Source organism: Passer montanus, unplaced genomic scaffold (assembly GCF_014805655.1).
Source record: "Passer montanus isolate IOZ18808 unplaced genomic scaffold, ASM1480565v1 scaffold28, whole genome shotgun sequence".
Lineage (NCBI taxonomy): Eukaryota > Metazoa > Chordata > Aves > Passeriformes > Passeridae > Passer > Passer montanus.
Genome location: NW_024367483.1, coordinates 2,279,962 through 2,307,853, shown reverse-complemented (window position 1 = coordinate 2,307,853; position 27,892 = coordinate 2,279,962). Strand labels below are relative to the sequence as shown.

At 36.5% G+C, this 27,892-nt stretch overlaps 1 protein-coding gene across 8 annotated transcripts in view; it reads left to right on the top strand.

Moving 5' to 3' along the window:
- The window catches only part of DCAF6 (DDB1 and CUL4 associated factor 6), a 74,338-nt gene that overhangs the window by 22,845 nt on the left and 23,601 nt on the right, over positions 1-27,892 (top strand). For 3 of the 8 annotated variants that reach the window (XM_039713112.1, XM_039713113.1, XM_039713111.1), the window contains exons 4-13: positions 654-839; positions 4,160-4,273; positions 5,397-5,532; positions 6,395-6,609; positions 7,919-8,012; positions 9,310-9,429; positions 9,645-9,890; positions 13,662-13,829; positions 20,735-20,794; positions 26,404-26,509. In XM_039713112.1, the coding sequence (XP_039569046.1) occupies positions 654-839; positions 4,160-4,273; positions 5,397-5,532; positions 6,395-6,609; positions 7,919-8,012; positions 9,310-9,429; positions 9,645-9,890; positions 13,662-13,829; positions 20,735-20,794; positions 26,404-26,509 (1,445 nt within the window). The remainder of the gene's footprint in view (positions 1-653; positions 840-4,159; positions 4,274-5,396; positions 5,533-6,394; positions 6,610-7,918; positions 8,013-9,309; positions 9,430-9,644; positions 9,891-13,661; positions 13,830-20,734; positions 20,795-26,403; positions 26,510-27,892) is intronic. The other 5 variants (XM_039713118.1, XM_039713115.1, XM_039713114.1 and 2 more) reach the window with 4 other exon arrangements.

Here is a 27,892-nt window from a genome sequence, read left to right as displayed (position 1 = left end):
TGTGAGGAAGGATAAAGAGTCACCACAAAGTGTTTAAAATCAGCTGTGATAGTGAAGTAAATCATATGTTTCTCTGCTTTAATGTTGAAGAATGAGAGTCTAAGTGAAATCCTGGTTTATTACCCTGTATAATCAAGTTCTTAAATGTTTATTTATTTTTGGCTGGTTTCAAAACATTCTTCCTTATAAGCATCAATTCTCCTTTTTACAGTGATTTTAAGAGTAACATGAAATTTTAAAGTCTACAAAGTTGGCTTGGATTGCAGTGCCTTATTCTTCTTCATTTACAATATCCCAGATCTTCTAAGTCTCTCCTCACTGAGTGGCTGCACCATCACCCTGACTAATGTTTCACCTTGAGAAACCTGATGTGCTCTGGAACCAGTATTACAAAAACAAAGGTGGCAGCTGATTTCCAGCCCTTGTATTTTGCAGACTGCTTCGTGCAAGTGCCTGAGCAAATTTCTCTTGTAGACCACGTTGTTCTTAGAAGAAATTTGGTGCAAAGGCAGCCTCTCTGTTGTGCTGTACTGAACTGTAGGTCCCTGGCAGCCTGTGCATAACTGGGATTTAACAGTCTGAGTTTTTTCCATCCTTTATTTGCTTGGAAAACACTGACCTGCTGCAGCCTCCTTTTTTTCTTTGTTATTTAGGTTCTCACAACGATTCGCTCAGGACACAGAGCCAATATTTTCAGTGCAAAGTTCCTACCATGCACCAATGACAAACAGATTGTTTCTTGTTCTGGAGACGGAGTCATTTTCTACACGAATGTTGAACAGGATGCAGAGACCAACAGGCAATGCCAGTACACCTGCCACTATGGGACTACCTACGAGGTACCTCCTGAAATAAATCATAAGTTTAAGATGGGTAAAATATGTATTTTATTGTATTGTTGCCCAAGATTTTAACCAGATTGTTGAAAACTTTGTTTCAATGCAGTGAGAGTTACAGAACATTTCTTCTGTCTTTTTGAATTACTTTTTTTATCCCATTTAAAAAGTGACTTGAACAGGTAAATGTGCTGTCTAAATTACATTGAGAACTTTGCAAAAAGTGGTACTATTAAGACCATTTTACAAATATGAATTCATCTTCACTGAATGAATATTCTGCAGAGCAAAACAAATTAAATTGAGCTCTGAATTTCTTCCTGAAGTAGGATGGGGGAAGTGACTGTTTTGCATTTTTATTTTTATTCTTCCCCCTCTGCCCCTCCCCTCTTCCCTGAACTTTTCAGCAGTTTAATGCCTTTTTCACAATTTAGATCCTTCTAACAAATGCTTAGCTCAGCATGTGTGAACAACTTAATCTGAAAAATTATTTTACAGTTGTAGATAATTTTTCTATTGTGTATTCTAGTTAACTCTTTAGGTTTAAATTTAGCCACTGTTTTCAGTCCTCCCTTGGAAGTTTTGTTCATATAAATTAGGCAAGTGAGGAAGCAAAGTATTACTTAAGTTAGGAGGATAATAAGATTTATTGCTCAATCTGCTTCTTTTAAATAACAGCAAAAGATGCTGCTTGTAAAACTTACTATGCTTAAAATAGAAAAAAATGTAATTTTTGTGGTAGGTTATAAATGTTCGTGTTTCTTTCCTATTTATTTGCTGGGGCTTTTTTAACACTACTGCAGTACACACACAGGGGAAAAAAATCCCAGATCCATTGGTTTTTTATGTATTCAGCTCAGATTTCATAGCAAGCTTTTAGATCACTTTCTTTGCATGTTTAATGAACAAAATCTTTAAAACTTCTCGTAAAAAGAATTGGAGTGTGTGAAAAAAGAAAGTGGCTGAAGTACTGCCAAAGTTAATTTTTGTTCCTGTAGTAAAAGTGGTCTTATGGTTGTAATTACACCAATTACATTTCCCTGCTATACTGCACCATCAAAATGGTCTTATTTGGGATGATTTTTATTCAGCAATAATGTTAAGAAGAGGGCATTATTGTTGTTTTGGTGGGTTTTGCTGCTTTTAAACACTGTTAATGGAAGGAATATTAAAACTTCTATATGACATTGGCTGTTGTAACAACTTTGTCTCTTTATGAAGTTATTTTTCTTATCCTGTTTTCGCAATGAGGCTGAGAGGTTCCTGGAGTGGGGAGATAATTTCTAAATATTGTGATGGTACTGCCCAGCTGTATGTAACCACATCATCATGTTAAATATAGAACTTTGACTCACTGGGTTCTCTAAATAACAAAAGCTAAAAGCTGCCCCTGAGGTACCAAGTCTAAATTTGAATGTGGTTTGGATTTATTCAGCGCTTGGAGTTTGTGGCAGTTCAAGACGTTGCAAAAACATGAAACGGGAATGTGGAAATTGGTGTAGATTGTTGTAAACTGTGAGATAACTGTAAAATTGTTTTTAGTTCTGAGTGAGAATAGAACAAGTAGAGGGAGAGGCTCTTGAGACACGTTTCTGAAGAATTTATTGTTTGTACAAGGCCTTGACAAGTTTGTTTTTCCTCAGCCAAATCTTTTTATTGCCCTTCATGTGAATTGCATTTCAGAAAGAGAATGTACTTTTATGAACACCTCTTACTTGCTTGTTTTAAATACAGTGATCATATAGCTACACACTTTTAAAGTTAAGTAGCAAACAAGTTTTTAGTTAGTAAAAAACCAATTTTATATATATTTATAATGTGTACTTGTTGAATTTAAATGTAATAATTTTGACTCAATTATTGGAGCTTGCACTTCTCCATTTCTCTGGTTTAGTGCTTATAAAATACTTAGGATGTTTGTGAACAATGGACATAAAAGTTGCCATGTGAAAGTTATATTGAATGGATAAGGTGAAATAGCATAAGTGTGAACAAACATAAAACACAGCTACTAAAAATAAGAGCTTGTCACATTCAAAACATTGTTGGAGCAAAATGTTTTCACTGAAAGCTCTGCTAAATGCTGGAAGAATTTAGTGGACTGAAGAACAATTGCTAACTTTTATAACTATACAAATAAAGTTAATTTGAATTAAGTATGTAGTGAAAAACAATCTTCAGTATGTTACACTGATATACTGAGGAATAGTGGTCATAGCTCAGAAGTTTATTGTTCTATTGGTACTCAAACCATGGATTGTTCTGTAAGTTAAACTTCTTATTTGGCACAGCAAGCATTGTCTCAGTTACTGTGCTGAGCCTTACAAGAGAGGCTGAAGCCTTCAGCTGTTACCTTTGTAACCCCATTTCAGGTAGAGAGATTTGCAGATATCCATAAGTTACTTTTATTAAGAATTTTGGGAAGTGGGGTGATAAATCATATTTAAAATGTTAAAGAATCACTCATGCTCTGCGTTCCATGAATTTATTACACTATGAACTATTGTTGTTACTTTGTAAATTTCTACTGATAGTGTCAGGAGTGTAGGAAAATAAAAATACTGCCACAGCATTCTCTGTTTTCTGTTCTAAGAGACTGAGTGTAAGTAAACTGGCATTTCCTGTGCGTTCACTGACTGGTGGAATTCAGACCATATTTAACATTATGGTCACTTGCCTTTTTATTTTGTCTTGAGGAGCCTTTGAGTGAAGCCATTCATGTGAGACTCCATCTGAGCTGTCCCTAGCTGGAGAAGGGCTGAGCTTAGGAAAATGGTTCAGTACAGTACTCTCTCAAAAAAAAATTTAAAAAAATATTGCAGTGAGGAGGTAGCTTGGTAACAGCCTTTAATGCAGACTTGCTGCAGGGAACTTCCTAGGATGTAAAGGAATAGCCCAAGGGGAATAAAAGCCATTTAGTATTTTCAAGGCATTCAGACTTCTGAGGACTTTGTAATTGTCTCCTGTTACTTGATAGAGAATAAAATGAGCATTTGTTGAATTGTTGCAGTAAACTGATAAGTTATCTGAAAAGTGATTGCAGTAAATGTGTGTTGTGTATTAAAAATAATAGAAACAACTGTAAGCCTTGACCTATGGATATTTAATCTTATGTGATATTTAAAAAGTTTCCTTTGACTTCAACAGTTCAAACCTTTTCTTGAAAATGAGGAAACACCTTCAATTTTTCTTATTACTTCACTGGAAGGCTTGACTTGAGTCCTAACTGCCTTACTGATACTCCAAATATTGATGTTTTTATTTTTAAATTGGTGCTATTTCTTGAGGTATTAATAATTTTATTTTTTGTTTCTTTTGAACAGATTATGACAGTACCAAATGATCCCTACACTTTCCTCTCTTGTGGTGAGGATGGCACTGTGAGATGGTTTGATACTCGCATCAAAACAAGTTGCACCAAGGAAGATTGTAAAGATGTAAGAATGAAACCTTTTAATAAAGATTCCAATAATAATAATAATGATAATAATAACAATAGCAACAACAACAATAATAATAATACTTTTAGAAATAATAGATTTTCAGGGTCATTGGTGGAGATGACAGTATGTTTCCCAAGAAACAATACAAGTTTGGGGAGTCTTTTCAAATTTTTATTTTTTAATTTAAGTATCTCCTTTGGCATTTTTTATTTTATAAAAACAAATTTATTTTATAAAAATGCTTTGGTGTGAGGATTCAGATATGGTAGAAAATAATTGTCTGTTGAAATTGAATCTTTTAGTCTGGTCTACACTAATAATGTAGAGTGCAAAAACAGAGGCAAAAAATGAGCCTTGAGAATCACCTGCAGCCTTGTATTCTTGAGCCTCCTTTGTCTCTCTGTAAGAAAAGATTTAATAATGAATTATATTAGATTACTGGTATTACCAGTGTCCACTGTGTTTGCATTTTAGCAACAATTTTAAAATTGAATTGAAACAAAATTACTGAAGTATGTATTGCTAGTCTTGATTGATTGATTTTGTTTAGCCTTGTGCACATTTACCAGTTCTAGGGATTTCTTCCTTTTTTTTCCCTTTACCCAGTTATCTTCCTGTAGATGGAACCTATTCTGGTCCCTTAATTAATTTAAATTGTTTCTGCATATTTAGTACTCTTCCACCTCCATAGTTACTGTTACTGATATTCCATAAGAAAATCCAAGGTGAAGTTAGAAAGAAAATATAGTTACTGATTTTCCATAAGAAAATCCAAGGTGAAGGTAGTTTATAAGTCTGTTTAGCTTATCAATTTTTAAATGTTCCTGTGTTTTTGTTTTGGTTAGGTTTCTTTTTCAGTTGTTCTGGTACTAGTTTTCTTTCCCTGATAGCTTTCCTACTGTGCAGTGGCTTTTCTGATAACACATTTATGATCTGTCTTCAGAGGCCAGACGTATTTTCTCAAAATCTCCTTGACTAAGGGAGGGGCCTGTGTAGTAAGACAAACAAACAAACAAGAAAAAAGCAACAACAACAACAAAAAGAAAACAAAAAGAGAATAATTACGCTTTGAATATTCAGAGCAATTATTTCAATGTTGCATTTTTGTGTCTTCCAGGATATTTTAATAAACTGTCGTCGTGCTGCCACCTCTGTTGCTATCTGTCCACCCATCCCCTACTACTTGGCTGTAGGCTGCTCTGACAGCTCAGTGAGGATCTATGACAGGAGAATGCTTGGCACAAGGGCAACAGGTAAGAGCCACACTGTGCAGTGAGCATTTCTACCCACTGGCAGTGCCCAATTCAGGTTATTTTCAAAATAGGTGGTGAATGACTCAAGTGTAACACTGCAGAAGTGTAAATCCTTCTCTGGGAACTATGGTTTGTAATAGTAGGGTAACTTCAGTCTAATAATTGCTAATGCAGAAATCTTCAAAGAAGTGAACCTAATCTCTCCATGCATCTCAGAATGCATTGTGTAGAAAAGGACATTTTGTAATGTCTCTTATTTTGTCTTGAAATGTGTGATTCCAGGATTCCAAAAAGCCAGGGATTGCAGCTTCCAGTGCTCCACCTGAATTTTAATTAAATTCTTGTCTTGTACTCTACCATGCTGGAACTTGATGCTTCTTATGGGAGGAGATCTTATGAATTCCATAATATCCTGCACTGTGCTTGCCTTTGTAGTGCAAAGGCACTGCAAAGGCACTAAATTCCTTTCTCATTTGTGTGTCGATATAGATTTGCACTATTGTTTTGTGGTTTTTGATTCTAAAAATTCTATTTGTGCCACATTTGATAGATAGCTTCCATACAACACCATGTGGTGGGTGTGTGAGACATTTATATATATGTGTGTGTTTTCATCTTCTATTTTTTTGTAATGTACATGGAAGTTGTAAACAAAAAAAATAAAGATTGTAAAATCTGGTATGTAATTCTCCAGATCAAAGTTATTGCAGAAACTACAGGATACATAGATTTTCCCTGATTATCTTCTGTTGGATGCCAAATAAGGGGTTTATTGAAGCTGTTGAAAATTTGCAATAGTAAATATGTAATTCTTTTCTTCCACCTCTCTTTCCCCACTCTTTTTTCTTTTTTTTTAATAAAGGAAATTATGCTGGCAGGGGCACTGTTGGAATGGTGGCACGTTTTGTCCCTCCTCATCTCAACAACAAATCCTGCAGGGTAACATCCCTGTGTTACAGTGAGGATGGCCAAGAGATCCTTGTGAGCTACTCCTCAGATTACATTTACTTGTTTGATCCCAAGGATGACACAGCACGAGAACTTAAAGTCCCTTCTGCAGAAGAGAGAAGGGAAGAGGCAAGTGGTTAAGATGACCTCCTTTCATCTTTTATGTTTTATAGCTTGCAGCACACAAGAAATACCATCAGCTGTGTTCCCCTTTAATCTGAAAATAATGTTCCTGATCATAGACTGAGGTGTGACAAGTAGATTGTCACAAAAATGGTGTGTTTTTAGTACATATTTATGTATTTATTGACAATATTTTGTCACTCTGGTTTTCTTTCTTGCCTGGTTTCCCTCTTAGAGATGAGAAGGCATCTGCCTGAGCCTTGGGTCATAAGACCAGCAAGGCTGGCAGGTCACTCTGTGTTCTGTTACTTTTCATGCCATGAGAAGCATATTCCTTGAAATCAAGTATTAATACTTCTTGGTAAAAGTTATCATTTCCTGGCAGATATGAGGGAGTACAAGATGTTTAGATCAAGGAGGTGAGCCACTGTTATTGAGCAGTATTAAAATTTTCAAAACTCAAGCAAGTGTTATTGCTTGGGTATTTTTATTTCAGCCTGGCTTCAAGTTGTATAGAGTAGAAGAAATGAAAAGACTTCTTTTTAAATCTGCTGGTGGAGTCATGAAAGTTAAAACTTTGATATGTTTTCACCACAGGGCATTTAGTTTAAAATTGTCAGCAGTTTCTGGGTTGGCTGGTTCATTTTACTTGGTTTGGTTTGGTTTCTTTATTTTTGTTAAGGCCAGAAATATCCAGCCAATACACTTGACTTCAAACTCTGACCTGCCCTTCTAAATGAGCAAAGCACTCCCTGTTTCTCTTGAAGTTGCTGAAAATAACACCACCCATTTAGTGATTGTTTTATACTTCCTGCTGTAAAAAAAGTGTTATAAAACCGAAATTAGGTTAAAAAATAAACTGGAGTTTATATACATAAAATATTCTTTTTTAATGTCTGATTTTTTTTTCCTTTTGCTTAGTTACAAATCCACATTTTGCTAAACTGAAACTCTCATATAGTTTTTAATGTGAAGAGGTGAATATTTCTGCAGAATTCAGGCTGAATTTAAGGAAACTTTAATTATTACTGGTCACTATAGAAAGATTCATAACATGAAGCTAGTTTAAAATAAAAGCTGCATTAGTTCTGGGAGTAATTTATTTAGGCTGTTAAAGCTAAAACTTGTGTATTTTGTTGATAAGTGTTGTGCTTATTCATGGATAGTCTGAACATAAGGCTGACGTTCTGTGTTTTGGTGACAGATATGAATTTAGGTGACTTAAGAAAATAGACATTTATATTTAGGCTAGAATTCTGTACTGTAGAACATAAATAGCTGTGTGATGCTTTTCTCTCTTTTTTCTCTCCCTCAGCTACGTCAGCCTCCCGTTAAACGTCTGCGGCTCAGAGGGGATTGGTCAGATACTGGGCCAAGAGCAAGGCCTGAGAGTGAGAGAGAGAGAGATGGTAAAAGCATTTGCATTTGAAGGGAGATTGTTGTCTTTGCTACTGTGTTTTGTTGGGGTTTTATTTTGGTTTGGGTTTTATTTTCCAGTTTTTCTGACGTATTCCCAAAATACGTGCTTCAGATTGTTAAAACAAGGACAATCAGCCAAGCCTTAAGATGGTTTTCTTAGAGTTTAACACAGAGCTGCTATTATACAATGATTTTTAAAATTGAAAATATTGAAAATACTCTTACCAGAAAAATTATATTGTTTCAGTTAGGCTAATGTAAGTAAAGGAGAGCTTTTTTTCATTGTCATTACTCAGGGACTAACACCAGCACTTATTTCTTTTTTTCCCAGTCACACCTCATATGCTATCACAATTACAAATGAAATGTTCTTTAATGGTTACATGAGGGGACTGGAATTCAAAGCAATAGGATTCTAATATTTTACTTTTCATTTTTATAATGTCATTTAGTAATACAGGGTGGCTAATTTTTATGCTTATATTTTGATATTTATAATATACTACTCAATTGCTTGAGATTTTAGTAAAAGAAAACATTTCCAAAGCTATGCTTGTGTATCAAAAATTGGGATACCAAAGCAGGGCAGAGCCTTTTTTGTCACTCATCTTAATTTTCATCTAATAACATGTTTCTGTTTAAATCTGACAAGCTGTGGGATTCCATGTATTTGACTCTAGTTCCTTTAAATCTTCCTCCCTTTTCTGCCTACAGTTTCCATTTCCAGATTTTCTGTGCTGTTGTTCTCATTTTCCTGCTTCCCCAAATTAGAATAGAAGTGTCTGGGATTCTGTACCTGACACAGGCAGTAGGAGATGCTGTTTAGGGAGAGAAGATGAACCTGTCCTCTTACCTTAGTGTGTCTTTTTGCTCCTCCTGTACTTGGAATTACTGGATTACAAACACTGGGGGGTGTGATCCCATCTGCTCCTTTACAATCTGCATGTGGTTCTGTTGTCTGTGGGCTTCTGAAACCCTGTTTTTGAATATGTTGATAACATTCCCTATGGCGTCTTTAACCACCTTCAGTCTGTTTTCTTTCGCTGTTGCAATTCCATTTTTTAAGGTCAGAACTGTACAGGAGGGGAATGAGGGATCCCAGCAGAGGGTCAGAGACCTGTACTGTGGAAATGAGGATAGACAGGGGCATTGGGAACAGGCTGAAGGGAACTGTTTCTTGTGGGAGAAGGGGGTGAGGGGTGGTCTCCATTCCTGGAAGAAATGAGGGGGGAAAGGTACTTTTTTGGTAAACTTGCAAATAAAACTTCAGCACCACTTGTTCTACAGGGGAGCAGAGTCCCAATGTCTCTCTGATGCAGAGGATGTCAGACATGCTGTCAAGGTGGTTTGAAGAAGCCAGTGAAGTTGCACAGAGCAATCGAGGACGAGGAAGATCACGGTCCAGAGGTGATTTCCTTCTTTTCAACAACAGAAATTGTGCTTATAGTGGATGTGCAGACTTGGAATATCAGCCTTTCCTAGGTGTAAATAAAATTTTAGTGCACTGAAGAACTGAGCACATTTATTTGTCTTAGGAATGATAGTGCAAAGGGATATTAGAGGCAGAGTAAGTTTACTTTTGAGCTCTTCTTCTTGCTTTTTTGTTCTATTTTTAATCAAAGGTGGGACTAATCGGACTGATGCTCCTTCTACTAATAACATGGCACCTAGTAGAGAATCAGAAACTGCAATGGAAGTAGATGGTTCTGAACAGCTTCCATCATCTTCCTCTTCTACCATGTCAGCTCAAGCTCCTTCAACATCATCTTCGACAGAAAGTCCCCCTTCAACTTCATTACTGTCCTCTCCTGATAATGAACAAAGGCCTTCTTATGGGGCCTCAACTCAGCCTGTGCTGCATCAGTCTGGTGAGAAGAAATCCATCTTGTCATTGTTTGTGAAAAATAAGAAACAGTTGTCTTTTAGGATATTTTGGGTAATTGATCTCCATCTGTTTTCTTCCTTGCACATCCTTAATGAGACTTAGGTGTTTTATAGTTACCTAGTGGTTGCAGCTGTGGTTTAAAGAAAGAGTAAAATCATCAACTCTATACCTTTGTCTGAAAAAGAAATTTGCAAGAGGATCACCAGTATTTTGAAGTAGAAATAAAAAGTTTTTGCTTATTTTTTTTTCTAAACTTGCTGTTGTCTTCATGGAGTATAGTGACATCTTGCCCTCTTCCACTGGATTTTGGCTGTAGCAGCATCAGTGCAATGAATAGCAGAACCTCTGCCTGCTAAAATCAGGGGAGGTAGGGGATGTCTCCTTCAGGAGGAACCTCCATCCTCAATGCTTCAGAGTCAGTATCTACCATATTAAACATCATTGCTTCAAACTATGTCATTAAAACTTCATGGGTTCCAAAAAGATAATGCACCAGAGAGGATTTCTGAAATTATGATGCATTTTCTAGCCTGCATTTTAAGGAATCTGTGCTGACCAGAGAAATATTTTTCTCTGAATGTGCTTGAATTTCTAAGCAAAAGTTTATTCTGCTAGCATGATGCTGAAGTTATTTCTTAGTCCAGCTCTTTTCTAAGAGTGTTTCTTCTTTCTCAGTGTTACTTTGGACTTCAGAATAGATTTAGTTTTGAAAAGGATAGTGGCCTTTGGTTGACAGACAATGGATACTTTCTAATTTGCTGTATAATATTTGTTAGATTCTTTGACTAAATCTAAGCAGGGTGTCAGACTGGCAGTTTAAAATTGCCTGCAGGACTCATGCAGGCATAAATGTAGTAGTGCAAAGTGTTTGCACACCTAATAACCAATGCAAAAGAGGCACTGGAGTGACTGTAAGGCCAGTTTTTGGGTAATATGGGTGAGTTCAGGAAGAGGGGAAGCTGATGGGCTTGAGGGGTAGCACTGGGTCTATGAATGAACAGGCTGCATTGGGAATGTCCATTTTGCAACATTTATGTATCCTGGTAACCTGTGGCTCTGCTCAGTTGTGAAATTTTATTTACTCAGAGTCTGTAGTATATAAATCTACCTGCAAACACTGCCCTCTGCATCAAGGATTCCCTGAGCTTGTTCACCTGCATTTAAAGGTGAATAAAACCTGCTGCTTTTTTGGGCTGACAGGAGAGGGAAAGTGCCAATAGGAGTAGTTTAAATACAGTAGGGCTGAGTAGGAAGCCCAGACAGAGGTGTGTTTTAAGGTGGGTGACTGGGGAGGCATTTTGGATGGTGAAAGTAGGAAAAAAAGGTTTTCAGTCACTATTTTGTGTAAAGTCATGGCAGATACAAGTTTGAATATTGTAGCAAAGAGTCAGCAAATAAAGAATGTATTTTAAGGAAATTACTTCTTTAGAATCAGAGCATGAATTCCTAACCCAGGCCTGTAAACAGCTTTCCATAAATCATTTCTACACTCAACATGGGCACTCATGGTAGTCCTGTGTTTGAAATCACAGTACCTTTGCATAAGTAAACAGTTAAAATTTATTGTTGGTTTGGTGTCTCAGAAAATGCGTCATGTGGTGAGCATTTGAGCTTTTATATCTGAATTACTTTTTAAAATATTAAGAAATGAAGTGCCCATTCAAAATGGAGTCAGTACAGAAATGGCTTGGTGCTGGGTCTTGGTGGGATAGATTTCTTTAGCAGAATATGTATTCTAGAAGTTTGAACATTTAAATTACAATTTAACAACAAAATTAATGCAAAATCTCAGTAGCCTGTTACTGCCAGAACATTTGAATAATTTTTATATATATGTATATAATGAGAACAATTGCTGGAAATTGTCATGCTTGTCACTAAGGAAAAATACAACAAATTTATTTTCTTGCCCTGCTCGTGCCATTGAGTGGAAACCTTTAATTTTTGTATATTAGTTTTAAGATGCTGATGTTTTAAACTACTAATAAACACTAGATACAAAAAAGAGTAAAATATAATACATTTTTTCTTATAAATAAAATTCCAGATACACACAGGGGAGGGGATGCAGGGGGCTAGTTGGCTAAATAGTACAAAGCTTAACCCTAATATGTGTTCTGATATAAGGTAACTGCTTTTAAATTTTGAATGGGAATGTGACAATAACTGTTTTTTTTTTATTTATTTCAATTTCTTCACTCCATTTGCTGGCAAAATAAACATTTGCTTAGATATTCTGGAATATATTAAAAGGTGTCGTCACTGAGCATATCCACGATAGCAGCTTTTACATTTGGTATTGTAGTTCTTGTTAAATCATAAATTGTGTCTGTCTCTTAACTCAGTGGAACTGAATCAGCAGCAAGTCGTGAAAACTGCAATTTTAAGCATCATTGAAATTCCCATAAAAGTATTCCCTAGGCTATTTGGAGTTTTTCTTTTCATAAATGGTTTTGGGACATGAACACAATTCACAGCAAATCTCCTTGATGCCATATTAATTTTAGGAATGATATCTTTTTATTTTTGTTATCAACCATAAACTGAGAGGATGATTTTCCCATAAGTTATATTAGACTAAATACCTTAAACCTCATGACCAATCAGTATTAACTGGTGCTTGTCACTAACTTTCCAGTTACTGGATTCTGGTTTTGGGTTTGTTTCTCTTTATAAAAGAAAATTCAAGATTTTTTTGTTTCACTGTGTGGATAAGGGTTACAGAATATTTGTTAAGCTTTTGCCTGGCTGAAAGGCCCCCTGCCAATGTAATGCTCTCTACTGTTTTAACATTTCAGTATGATTCAGGCACTGCTATTAAAGACACAGTCTGTGTTATTTAAAGAGGAGCACTTGCCACACAGCACTTGTGTAAGTGGAGGAAATCTGCAAAGAGCGTGGAAAGAATAAAAACTTGCTCGGACACCTCATTTTATAGCAATTTGCAAAAGTACCAGTAATCAGGCAATGAACTTAACATGCCAAAATAGTTTAACTGGCAAATGAATAAAGACAAAATGATGAAAACAGTGAAGCCTCTAAAGATGGGACTAAAAGAATAATCTATTAAGAGGATGCTACTAAGAATTGCTTTTGATACTATAAATTACTTTATCTGTAGGACCACTTAACAGTGATTTCAGACTGTGAATCCTCAACTGCAGGGAATGTCTGAAATTAAAAACGAGTTCATAGAGAAGTCTGTTTTTTTTCAGTATAGCTGTTGTTCTGCCACCTCTTTCCAGTTTAATTTTTGCACAGGTTTGGTTTGATCAAAATGTACCTTTTTTTTGGAACCATCAGGAAGCTATTACATTCATTTTGAAACCTTACCTGTAGACCACAGTTGCATAGTTTTACACCAAATATTCTCATTTATTCTGTGTGTTAGGAACATCAAAATTAATATATTTGTTTTCTGCTTTGTTTTGGTTTAACCAGGCTGTATCTATTTTCCTTAAATAATTCTTTGTTTAATGGTTTCATTGCTGGAGATGGGGAGGGGGCTGTACTGTATGGCACGAATCCTGGACATTTAAGTCCTGTGATTGATGCCATTAGGAAGAGAAAACCAATTTCAATATTTCTATTTTATGATTTCTGGCTGTTAGTAATTTTTTTCACTGCAATGACACTTAGTACCTGTTGCTTGTCTCTTTGGTCAGTCCCCCCACCCTTTCCTCTCTGTTCTATATATTTATTGATTGCTCAATTCTCTCTTCCCCCCTTTCTCTGTCTCCCCTCCCTCTGTCAGAGTTAATGGGACCCGAGTTAGCAATAATCCGTAGGGGCCTGCAGCGACTGCGGCTCAAGAAGGCAGAGCAGCAGAGACAGCGAGAGCTGGCTGAGGGTTCTGCAGCACAGCCCTCCTCTTCTGAGCAGGCCACCCCTAAGGGCTCCTCACAGGACCCTCAGGCAGCAGGTTGTCACTTGCCAAGGTTTCTCCAGCAGATGATGTAGCTGTAGTTTGTGCTGCTGTTGTTTGCTGAGATGCTTCTCCTCCAGAACAAGGCATTTCCTGCATTCGCTGCTTGTCTTGCCTTGCATGTGGTGGTGTTTATCATCACATGGTCAGGGAAACAGTTGGATGGACAGGTTTATTGATCTAACACGTTTGGGTTGAGTGACACTACGTGGAAATGGTTTTCTAGGTGCATGGTATCAGGCTTGGGCAATGGTCATCAGAGCAGCTGAGCAAGAAATTGCTGTGTTCTGAGTAGAAGGAGAATTGCACATGGAAATTGCATTTTGGTGCTGCTTGTATCCAACAGTAACATTTACAACTTGGCTTTGGGTTAGCATGTGTTCTAAATCAGAGTAACAATTCAGTAAAACAGAGTTTTGGCACTCTTCAGTGCTATGGTTTTACAATAAGTGTAGTGAAAATACTTGTACCTAGCCAAAGTCCCAGATATGCTCTCCTTTTTTTGAACAGAGCAACTTTTCATTTCACCATCCTCTTTCTCTCTTGTCTTACTGAAATTAAAAATCATTACAAGAAAGCCTCAAATATGTTTGCAATAACATATTTGAGAAAGTTAGGGCAGAAGCATGCATATGAGTAAAGAGGCAAACCCTAAAGCATAGACATGAAGCAAACTTTGTTGTGGCACCATGTAAAAACGAGTGAGCTGCATGCTGTGTGAGAATTCAATGTATTTTGTGTTGCAAAGTCATGTCTAGCAGTGTCTCTTCTGTGGATAAATCCTGTGACAGTTGAGATATGGCTAAATTGCTTTTAAGCATTGTGTCACACATTTACAGCTGTTTTGCCATGGCTCAGTCTATTCCTTAATCTGGAGCCCTACAGAACAATTTGATGTAACAGTGGCTGATGCTCTAGTCACAATATGCAGTTACTGAATTTTGGATAACTTTCTACACTAGAAAATACTGTAGTGAGGTTTTAGAGCGTTTTGGAAACCAGTCCACCCTGGGAGGATGTGTGCCCATCTTAGGGATGGCAACCATGGGTGCGTGTTTACCTGCAGGAGAACAGGAACAGCAGTGGTAGTGGTGGCCTTGTAGGGGGCTGCAGTTTCCTGCCAGGCCAAAAAAAAATCAACCCTACCCCAAAAATCTACTGGTTTTGGTTTTGCCTTGTATTTTTTTCCCACCAAACTGAATATCAGAATTTATTAACTCAAATATAAGTATTGATAGAGGCAAAATTGTAATGCAGTCAATAAATCTTGATCTTCCATTTCCTTTTCAGAATTGCTTAATTACTAATTTTTTTTTTTGCTAAATTGCTTCCCACTGAATTGAAGTAGGGAATAAGTTTGTTTACAGCCATGTCTGGAGGTTTATCTGTGGGGGTTTGAATACCTCTGAAGGGTATGTTGGTCTGGGTTTCACTTGATACATCTCTCCCATCTCTTCCTTAGAGCTCCTTCAAGGATGCAATGTAATTTTTACTCCCCATTGGCTGTGGGGTTCCTAGAGCACACTGTAGAATCCATAGTGCCACAAATGGAAAGGTTTAAGCAGAGTAATTGCTTTGACTGGGAGGCAGAGGGGTCTTGTACATAGTTTGGACCCCCTCCAACACTGTCCCTTGGAGTTTTTTGAACATGCTTAAAACTTTAAGGGAACTACTGGAAACATCCAGTGCTTTTGTTTGGGGTCACCAGGAGCCACACACACAGCCTTGGAGGAAACTAATATTCAAATATTTATCTAATTCTTTATGTAAATGAATTTACATTTTACATTGTCATATAATGAATTGCATGACAATGAATTTGCACATTTAACCATTTTACTTACTAAATGATTGCTTTGAAAGACAGATTTACTCAGTGCTGTGGAAACATTTATTTCTGGGGAGACAAAAGGGGAACCATTTTTCTCCCCAACCTCCAGCTCATTAGGATGTATCTTCTTGAGGTTTGGTCTGATGGGTGGAATTGTTGTCTTCAGCAGTATAGGCAGTGGAATTATAAAAGTAGAAATTTAAATTAGAAAATATTTAATATGTTTGGTCAATTCATTCTAGAGAAATTTGATAAAAGATTACGTTGTCTTTTCCTTTCTATTTGTATGTGTTAAAACAATATATTCCTGTAGTGCTTAATCAGCTTCTTTCATTCCTCCTTCCCCTGCTCTGGGAAAGAACAAATGAAGCTCATTTCTTCTGACTGGGGATCTCTTTTGCACTTTTTATTTACTTCATAAGATTTCTGCAGTCTGGACATGGAGATATTCTCTGTACTTGCTCGTTTCTTTTTTTGAAAGTTACTTTGTTTTGTTTTCCTTTTCTGACCTTGCAAGATTTATTTTTGCAAGTTGCTTATTCGTAATCTCTTCCTTTGGAAAACCAGAGCTGCACATTTTTGGTCTCTTGCTTCTCCATAGACACAGTTGTTTTCTCACCCTGTGCTTAGCTGACTGTTCAGAAATATGTAGGAGAAAAATAAGTGAGTAGTTTTGAGTTGTTTCAAGTCTTTTAAAAGTAATAAATTCCTATACAGAGACAATCTCTATTTTTTTTTTCCTGAAAGGTTGTCTTTGCTGCCCTGTCATGAGGCAGGTATTCTGTTTTCAGGCACATACTAGTTGTACATTTTCAAACAAAAAAAATTACACCACAAAATGTATCTGCAAGTTTTCAATCCCTGCTCTGGTAAAACCTGTATAATTTGCACTTGCAATTTTGGAGGGAATTCAGTGTGAGACTAAGGCTACTTCTGATTTATACTTCATTATTAATCCTTATCTTTGCAGGCACAGAAGCTTGAGTAGGAGGAGAAAAATATCCCAGCCATGTAAGAAATTACAGGCAGAAAATGTCAAGAGCTGAAAGCTTTTACAGGTTTAATAGAAAATTAGACTGTGTGGCAGTTATTCTGTCTCCCAGTTACATGAGAATTTGTAAGATCAATCTGTAGTAGTTAACCTATTTAGAAAAATATGGTCAAAAGTTTATATTTTTGAATGTGAAAGGGAGATGAGTTTTGACTCTGAGACAAAAGGTCTCAGAATACAGAGATTTTGTTTTAGTGGATACCCCTCTTAATTATTGTCTAAATTTGGAAGTTGGCTGAATTTTAGAAGCAGTGTGTGCTGCATGGATCAGGTCTATTTTGTCTTCAAGCCTTTGCTTAGGTATTGAATAGATTCAGATATTTTTGGTTCACTTTATTTAATTAGGGAACTATGGTAAATATTTCAGTTTAGTTTGGATTTTATTCATTGTATGGTTTCTCCCTCAAAACGTCAAGTTTTTACTTGCATTTTTGTGGCATTTCATAACATTTAAATCCAGTGCAGTATTTAAACAACTGCATTTATGTGCTATATGCAAACAACAAAGAAAGTAAACCTTTTTAACTTGTTGTTATTGCTGCTATGCCACATATGCATCGCCATTACTACATCACTTCTCATTCTGAGAATTTCAGGGAGATGGAATTCAATTTGAAAAGTAGCAGAAACATGAACCAGCTGATCATGAAGTGAAAAACAAAAAACATATTATAGATCAAGGGTTCCTGCAGTGGTCATTGTACCTAATCTTACCCACAAAACCATGAATCAATATTAACATTTTTTTTTCCAGAGGAAAAAAAATTGATTTATACTGCATTTGCTGTGGAATGCAGATATATACATGTGCATGCTGGCATATTGCAGAACCTGTGCTGCAAATCGACTTTTTTTTCTTTTTTTTAAGCTTTTGGTTGATCTATACAGTGATCTCTTTAAAGCAGAGCAAACTGGACCTTAATTTGTGTGTAAAAGGTTTTGGAGAAGAACAAGGGAATGACAGCAGTTTTTATCATTAGATTCTTTGCTAACACTCAAATGTAGAAATGTTATTTGAAAATGTAGAAATAATATTTGAAATGCACAATATGTAAGTGAGAGCATATTCATTGTGCAAAGCAACTATTTATAGTTATTAAATCAAGTATTTAATTTCTTAGATTCCTCTACATGTATCATGTTTAGGACTTAAAACAATTCTCACTGCTTTAGACCTCACCCTGAAGCTGGTAATACAAGGAAGATTTTTTTTTTAACCAAAACTGAGGTGGCATGCTAATATTTTGGTGAAGTCAGGTGCTGATTGCCCAAACTATAGGAAGATCCTTCAGCATATAACTGACCTTAAAATTATCTTCTATTTTCTGTTTGAGGTTCCCCAAATTTATGAATCTCCAGTTCCCTCTTTAAGTGGTGCTCCAGTTTAGAATGTACTGGTGACATTACAACCAGTGGTGAACTGCATTGGGATGTAGACCCAGCCTGTGAAGGCTCAGGTAAGAGTTTGGATTTTTGTTTGTTTTTTTAACTATATGGCACAGTTTTGGTAATACTTTTTTTTCAAAAGCTTTATAAGAAATTATGAAAGTATATTTTTCAGATTTTTTTTTACAAAACAAAGCCATATATTAAAAAAAGAGGCATTTACCTGAACTTCTCTAGGCTGGTTTCATGGTCATGCTGATTTCCCTGCCTGAGGTATGGGTTCCAGACTGCAGAGCCACTTGAGGGGGTGCTGGTGATCTGTGGCTTCAAAGTACTTGGAAAAGGAAACAAGGAGGTTTCAAATTGCTACAAACAACTCTATTCTTAACCCTACTAATTCAGGTATTTGGGATGTTTCCTATATGTTGGTTAAATATTCATTTATTAAAGTGAAATGCATTCACAAAGTTGTATGCATACTTGGGTGTTACAATGAGATGTGGGAAGTTTAAGCCTCTGTTGGCATGGACTTCTACCTTGAAATCTTTTCATTTTCACTTGCTGTGGTTGAATGATGCACATGGCAAAACATACCTACTCTTTTACTTACTGCTGTATAGAGTGAGGTCTTAATAAAATTAGAAGTGCTGATAAGGGTAGTAGATGTAATTTCTTAATGTTTCTAATTAATATATGTTAGTTCAGTCTTCTGATCATACAGGTCTGAATTACAGAGTTGATGAGTTTTTCCAGCCAAGTGAAATATTTGGCAGCACAAAACCTTTTAAACAAGGGCATATGAGCTTTTAGAAAGGATTGGAGTGCAGGAACAGAGCATGGCTGGGATCACTGTCATGCATTAGGTTTCTCAGCTTGCAGTCCAGGACCTGCCCTCCCTTTAGCCTTTCTGATACAAGTTAATCCCAGCCATGGACTTTGTGAGTCCAAGATCAAAGCCAGCCCTTGAAAGAGGCACAGATTCCTGTGCTGAGTCTGCTGGAACACAAGGAGATCATCTCATGGTGTGGAACATTGGTACACCAGCTTTTTGCTCTGATTTACCTTCTAAAAAGTGGCTTATTAGTCCATTGAAAAAACTCCCCTGTAAATCTTTCTCTTCCAATTTAGATATTATATATAAAAAACACTTCGCTTTTGGGAAGTAAAATATATTAATGCTGCAAATCTACTTAATAGCTACATGCCATAAATCTCGATGATAAATTCTGTGATCTGACTTAGGTGTGCTTCGTGCAAGGCGTGGGCATAGTTGAGCAAGGGAGATAAACCAGATGTTCCTCATTTGCAGAAATAAGCTATGCAAGCCCAGTTCCCAAAACAAGGCAGCCTCCAGAACACACTGCCTCAGACTTTGCTGGTCTCTCTCCTTTGCTCCTCCTCCCCTTCCCTGCACCTGGATATCGGTGTGGCAAAGGAGCACACTGCCATGCTTCCACCAATGGCTGGGAGTGAACAACTGCTTGAGAATATATGTATTTAAAGCAGCTTGGTCGATTTAGCAGGTTTTATGGCTGTACTACAAAACAGGTCTCACTGGTGATTCTGGCTCAAAGCTGGAAGGGAGCTTCCTGTAGGAGAGAGTATTATTTCATTGCTTCCCTCATATGGGATCTACATTTATGTTAAAAGTCACTTAGCGTGCTGTGATGCTGGCAGACTGTGACTCAGTTTGTAATACAGGATATTAAATCCTTTTAGTTTAGGATGAATTTGTTTATAATAGATGATTATCAAGTGGAACCAAGATATGATACTTTAGCCAATATCTTTAGAATACTGCATTAATATATGTACATCAGCTCATCTTCAAATAATATAGAAGTAGGATCTGGTCTTCAGAGGTGACAAGGGAAATAAGACTCACAGAAAATACTGAATATTGCATCTGTTGTCTGTGCAATGAACGAGTGCTGCTGGTGATAGTTATTAACTGGTAGTGTCCAGGGGGAAAAAAGGCACTTATCTGCTGAGGGGGATGATTATTCTATTTATTTGTTTATGTGATTGATGGGGATGCTTGTAAGACTGACGGGTGTGGTGCTGTGATAAACTCATCAAGACTTGTTCTCAGTCATCAGAGGTCCAGCATCTAAGAATGCAGAACTACCAAACTGTCATATAAGTAGGATGTATTTTGGTGCTTTGATGTTCTAAAACATTAAAAGAGTATTTAAATATGGTATTGGTACTGGTATGCCATGGAGTATTTTATGCTGAAGTATAAATATTGTGAAATTTACATTTTGCACATGGTGTGAAATACTGGTGTCATTTGGTAGCTGGAGCAAAGGCTTTAGGAGTCGTGACTATTCAGTGTTTTTCCTGACATGTCAGAAGTGTGAAGAATGCAGTAAAATATTTGGTAATGGACAGGCACTTTCATTATCAACATGTCAGCAAGCTTCAGGCTGCTCAGTGAATAAATAATGGTTTGAAACAAGTGGCTTTGCTTCTGTCATGCCTAGAAAATGCAATATGGCTGGCTGCTCATTAAGCAAACCCAAAGCTTCCTTATGTTGCTGCTTTTTTATTTTAAACTAACATATGATCGTGACATTGCTGTGCAGTTCTCTGCTGCTTATGTTTTAAGTTGAAATCTCGTTTTTGTTTCAGATTCTCCTTCTTCAGTGGTTAACAAACAGCTTGGATCCATGTCACTTGATGAGCCACAGGGTGCGTGTGACAGGAAATGCGCTATACCCAACCATAGCTGATTGCAATGCTTCTTTTAAAGTTGCTTTTCATGATGAAAAACAGTCTAAAAATGCTATTCATCCACATATAGTAGAATTCTGTAAGCAGATCTGCTGGAAACTCATTATTTAATGATCAATATGATTAACAGAGTGAGGTTAATTGTTGTTTTTGAAAGCCATCCTAAGCTCGATTCTTCATGCAATTACTACGGTTCAGTGTAGGTACAGCAAATGTCTCATGTATTCTACAGACAGTGGGAATATTTTTGTAAAATGCAAAGTAAAATTAATTATTTAAACAGGTTGGGTGTTTTCTGAATGGTTCTTTTTGGATCAAAGGGCAAATATCAAGATTGCAATAACCTTTAATTTTATAATGCCACATTAATTTCTCTTATCCATGAGTGATGTGGAACTTTGTGATTCCTGCAGTTTGAGTAACTCCAGAGCACTCCTTGCACTGAGGTGCATCTTCCCTCTCTACCCCCTTGTTCTTCACCCCTCATGCTGAACAAGTAGTGGTGTTTCTTGTAGGATCCCTGTGGACTGGGGGTGGGCAGAATGTTTGGGAGCTTTCTCTGTGCCCATTATGCATCAGTCTCCAAACTGTGAGCACTGAAGTGGGCCAGAGGTGACCCTATTCCAGCTGCATCAATGTCATCTGTAGGGAATGTTTATGGCTGAATAATTAAGGAGTGATAGATGCTAAATTAAAAATAGATTGCCATACACTCTGCATTATGCTTCCATATCAAAGCATCTGTAGAGATTTAATAGCTTAAATCCCACAAAACAGCTCTGTCTTCTTCCACATTCTGAATTAGAAAGCCATTTTGAAATCCCACTTCTGAAAAATAGTCTGTTTGGCAACTATTGAGATTATGGCTTACTTTAGGATGCCAGCATGTTGGGAAAAAAAATCAAGCTGCACCTTGACAAAATAAATTCTTTTTATGGAAATACATTTTGTGATAAAATAGCCTTAAAACTCAATGTGTAAATTTGCTAATTATTCATGGTTTAGTTGAGCATTCCAACAATCAGGTTTAGATAGAAACCTTGCTTATGGTTACGTGGCCAAGTTATGCTCTCTGTTCTGGGCTCAGAATAAAACATTATTTGATTAGAGTAGAATAACCTGGAACTAACATAGAAAGTCTGTAAGTTTCTTAAGATTATTACAACTAAAAATTTAGGAAAACTGGGGTTTTTTCTGTATTAAGTTACCTGAACTAGGAGATTCCCTCTTATAGAATCACTTCAGGTTTTTTAATATGCAAAAACCCCCAACCCAAAATACATTTGCTTTTCAGTTCACCAGTTCTACAATTGTTTTAAGATAAGATTTTTCTGCTTTGTTAGCAGACAATGTTACTTCTAATTTTTAAAACAAGGAATTTGAAAAAGGAGCAAATTTATTAGGAAATCTTTTGTTCAAATGATAAGCAGAAAAAATAGTTTGCTGAGATCCAGTTGAATTTCTGAAGTTTAACTGCATTAGTTTCACTTCTATCTGAAGTCTCAAAATAGTGTAAGTAGTTAATTAAGTAATAACAGTTCTTTTCATAGAGAATTACCTTTCCGTCTTATTCCTGCCTTCTCTTTATTTAGTACTGAATCAGCTGTCTTCTGTTAGACCTGTCTCTCTTGTTGGCATTCATGTTTTAAGACTAGTTTTGGGTTTAAAGATCCTTTGATTCTTATTGCAATCACGTACATTTATGATGCCAGCATTCTGACAGTCCAGCAGAACCCAGAAGTCATTGTTGTGTGCCATCTACAATTGACTTTTTAAAAATGTTTTAGGCTGTGATTGTAATAGTGGAAGATTGGCTTGGCCTTTAGATCTATTGCAGAGTTAGGATTTTAAGGTACTACCTGAGTTGGAATGAGTAAAGAGGAAACCTGAGGCCTGATTAAATTTTCCGTGTTAAATCCTTCTCACAGAATTCCTATTTTTCTGAAATACATAACTTATCTTCTCCTCTTTGGATCATTTTTCCCCCCTTCCAGAAGTATCTCTCTTAGGTCTTTATAGAGAATATAGTGCTGGATAGGAATTATTTTGAGGTTTTTTTAAATGAGAAGTTAACTATCCTCTTCTCATTAGGTTGCCAATAGATGAATGAACAGGGCAGCATTTGAGATGTGGTAAACTGGCTTGAAGTTCCTTACAGTGTTAGTTTAATTAGGAAATGCAATCTGTAAACTTGTCCTTATGCACTTACCTCTTTATGGTTGAGAGCCCCAGTGTCTGTGAAGTTGCACTTGCACAGGTTCATATTCTAAGTGCAAAAGTGGGTCTGAAGGTTGTTGCTGTCAGTTGTGCCAGTTTGGTTTGTGGATTTCTTTTTCACATCAGGTTATGAATGAAATTTTGTCTTCAGTTTTAAGAGTGGTAGTTTAAAAATGTCTTCTTGTTTTAGACAATTGGAGAATGGACCATTTAATGGGAGTGTGCTTTGGGCAGTATTTATGAACTAACTGAAAGCTCTTCATAGTATCTTCAAAATATCCTGTGTTTGGCTGTAAAATTAAGCAAAGTTTCAAGGTATTTTTGAGGGATTTAGAATAAAATTTAGTGAAGTGTTGACAAGCTAGAGCTTTCTCTTGTAGCAGTGATTACTTCGATAGAGTTGGCAACCAGATTAATAAACTGAATTGCCTAGATCACAGAATTTGGACCATTTTCCTCTCCTTCCCTTCATTATCAGTATGAAGTAGATCTGCCTTGATGGGATGAACTTAGTAGAGAAAGAGAGCAGAGCTTCATTCTAATCTGGGTAGTCTTAAGCCCAGAAATTTCTCCCAGAAAACAGAGTTCAAGGTTTGTAGACATTATGTTATTCTTTCATAACTGAAAGAATGTTCATTTATGTAGGAAGCAAAGCATTTTCTTCACAGAGACTCCCAGTCAACTTTCATTAACAGTGTAAATTCAATATCAAATATTGAACCACACAACTAATTCTCTGCAGTTTATTATCAGATTCTTCTCTCATCTGTCTTTCTTAAAGTTTCTTGTTCTTATTAGTGTTTATGTTATGCCCTAAAGTTACTTGAAAGAAGAAACTGACTCCATCCAAATTGTAGTTCATGTTATTGTAGGTTTAGGAAAATGCTGTTGTCCAGTATGGTTTAACAGCTATCTGTTCCCAGAAACTTGTAAAAATAATTTCTCAGTACCCTCTTTAGTGAAGTCTGCAGCAATTCTTCCATCTTTTTGGGTGTGGACATATATGAGCATTGCTTCCAGAGTAGTTGTAGCCAGTCCTTATGCATCTTGGTTAGATTTTCAGACATTGACATTTTAAGAAAGACAATCCTGGTATTCAGTTAGGCTCATTGAAGATAGCCAGGTTTGGTTACTTTGATTGGCAGCATTAAGTGGTTTTGTGCTGAATCCAACCTTGCACAGCAGTAGGAAGTCCATGAGTAAAGTCATTATTTGGGGGTTGTCTTGGATTATTCACAGCAGGAAATTGTCTGTCTTTAGCTGGGTTCCCAGCTCAAAGATCTGTCTTGTCTGAGGCTGTTAAAAGGAAGCTGAAGAATTCTCCTACTCTCACTTTTGGCTTTCAGTGTCAGTTCCTGGTGACTTGTGCAGTATGTGGGATCAATCAATATTTCTACTTGCTGAGGAAGGGATGTTTGAAGTCTGAACAGACATTTATAAAAAGGGATTTTATTAATCATAGATTGTCAAAAAATAGAGGAAGCACCCGTAATTCTCCTACTCTCACTTTTGGCTTTCAGTGTCAGTTCCTGGTGACTTGTGCAGTATGTGGGATCAATCAATATTTCTACTTGCTGAGGAAGGGATATTTGAAGTCTGAACAGACATTAGTTAAGAAAGAATGTCACTTTTGTTCAAGCTGTCTATATAGCACAAAAAAATATTTCCTCACATTTCTTAGGTTTCCCGTTCCTTAAATAAACTTTCTTTAAATCAGTTTTATCCTTGCTCCACTCTAACAAGAATGTAACTGGAACTTTTAATTTAAAGGGGCTATAAGGTTTTCTTCCCATGGAGTGGGAATATAATGCATACATTGTGCATTATTAGGGTCATGGTTGTAATTGGTTAATTCTCTTTCATATAAAAAAGAGTATTCTAATTTGTTCTTTCAGGGTTTTTGTGGTATGTTTTGGGGTTTTAAATTTCTCTTCAGAACATGTAGAAGTGCATATTTAAAGTTCTTTGGCACAGCTGATCACTGCTCTGATCCTGTGTGTGGGCTTCTGCCTGTCAGCAGTTTAAAAATATGAGCATTGATTGTTAGCTTAAATTCTGATGTGCTATCTCATAGTTGCTATAATTTAATTGTATCTTCATAATTAAGTATCCTGTGCCAGCATTGTAGCCATTACTGTTATGACAACAGCCTTTTTAGTGGGGAAATTTGTAGGCTTATGTTTGAATGCCATGTTAGGTTTTAACTGACTTCCACAAAGATGATCTGCAGCTTTTCCTTTATTACACTTGTCAGTGTGCTGCCAATACTGCAAGGATATTTATAGTCCCATTTCTGTATTCTAGAAACTAAAGAAAGGACAGAAGATTTTGTCCAAATAATCCCGAGATAAAAGGCTCAGTAGTCAGGAAAAGCCCATTTGAATACACTAAATAAACCTTCCCTCTGAGTTCTGAGAGAATGGCACCTCTGTAGTGAGGCTCCATCTGATGCTGCTTTCCATGAACTTTTTAGTCTTGCCCAGCTTCAGGAGTGATGGCAAACTTGCCATTTGTGGATAGGTGGTGACCAGGAACTTGACTCCAAGGGAGTGGATGGATGGATGGATGGATGGATGGATGGATGGATGGATGGATGGATGGATGGATGGATGGAATTGAGCAGCTCTCTTTTGAAGGAGCCCATTAACATCCTTAGAACCATCTCTGCAGCAGAGGAGTGACCAGTATGCTGTAGTTTTCAGTTCCATTCACTTCTGTTGCTTTTGGAAATAATGAATGAGCCCATTTTACAAGTGCTCGCTTCTGTTTGCAGCTTTTATAATATAAAATAGGGGTTTAAGCATAAAACTGTTGAAACATGAATTTACAGTATTTTTATGACAACTGACTGACAATTTTCAGCAGGCTAAGAGTGCTGGTAGTTGTCTGGGTTCTAAGTAGGCAACAAAGTAGAGGATGGTGATTTTTCTAGGCTGATTATGTCTAGATCTCATAATCTTTTTTTCATGTGTATTTACTAAGGCAAAAAGACTGAATACCACTTTAAAATAATCCTATTAATATATTTGCTATAAAATGGATCTGCTTATTAATGATTATATTGTGTGTACACATATCTATCTGAAATTTTATTTACTTGCATGTTGAAGGACAACATCTCCTTTGTTTGCTTTTATAATTATATATAATGTTAGACCATTTTACAAGCATTGCAAATTTGGTGTGTTTACTCTAGAACTTTTTAACTTTTTGCTTGGGCTGTAAGAGATCTTAAACAGACATTATATATGTTACTACAACATTTGATAATGAAATTAATCTTCAGAATTATAGCAACTTTATGTACATTTCTAATGCCTGTTCAAACTTTATCAACCCCATATTTACAGAAAGTGATAAGCCACGAACAGGAACAGGTGAACCAGTTTTAAGTTTGCACTACAGTACAGAAGGAACAACTACAAGCACAATAAAACTGGACTTCACTGATGAGTGGTAAGAACAAGTTAATTTTGGTTTTGACAAGTTCGTGATTAGCACATATCAGTAACACTTGTCTAGCATAGCTATAAATTATTTTCCCTGTGGTTTATGTCTATTTTTAGGTGTACCTACACAATTTGAAATGGCTGTAGTCTTAATGCATTCAGAACATAAGATATATTTTAAAGTGTATAAGATGTGCTTTAATGTGAAATTTATACAAGAAGTTTCTTTTTTGTGTATTTACTGTGAATCTCTATAAAACAAACATAGTTTGAAACATGCCATTTTCATCAAGCCCTGGCATAATATCAAGGTGTTATAAAGCAGGGTAGTATAGGGGTGGAATGGTAGTCCAGGGGTTAACAAACTTCTCATATAGTATTCTGCAAGTGAGTCTTTCTGTGACTCAGTTCTGGGGTTGTAAACACTGAAATTAATATTTCTGTGTCTGAGGAGTGTTGATGAATGCATAAGGCTAAGACAGCAACTTTGTGGACTGCTCAGGTGCTGCAGTAGTGACATCCTTTTCAGATGAGGAACACACAGTGCCTAATGGCCTTGTGTACTTGGCTTTGTCTTCAAGTCTATCAGTAGAGCATCTTGGGATCTCCCAGAACAACCATCATCCTTATTTTATCTCATCTTATTTCTATTCCTCTGCTTATGTTTTCAAAATCATTTGGAGGCAGTGAGGAGAAATGCTTGCTCATTGTTACTGAGGGGGAAAAAAGCCCACAAAACCCAGCCACATTTAGTCACTCTTAAGTGCTGTGGCTTTAGACACAAGACATGCACCTTGCTCACAGTTTGGAAACTTAAAACACTGATTTTGCCTCCAATATCCAGCAAACTTTGAAAAAAATTAATTTTGCTATGATAAGTTTGCACTACAGTACAGAAGGAACAACTACAAGCACAATAAAACTGGACTTCACTGATGAGTGGTAAGAACAAGTTAATTTTGGTTTTGACAAGTTCGTGATTAGCACATATCAGTAACACTTGTCTAGCATAGCTATAAATTATTTTCCCTGTGGTTTATGTCTATTTTTAGGTGTACCTACACAATTTGAAATGGCTGTAGTCTTAATGCATTCAGAACATAAGATATATTTTAAAGTGTATAAGATGTGCTTTAATGTGAAATTTATACAAGAAGCTTCTTTTTTGTGTATTTACTGTGAATCTCTATAAAACAAACATAGTTTGAAACATGCCATTTTCATCAAGCCCTGGCATAATATCAAGGTGTTATAAAGCAGGGTAGTATAGGGGTGGAATGGTAGTCCAGGGGTTAACAAACTTCTCATATAGTATTCTGCAAGTGAGTCTTTCTGTGACTCAGTTCTGGGGTTGTAAATTAAATTAATATTTCTGTGTCTGAGGAGTGTT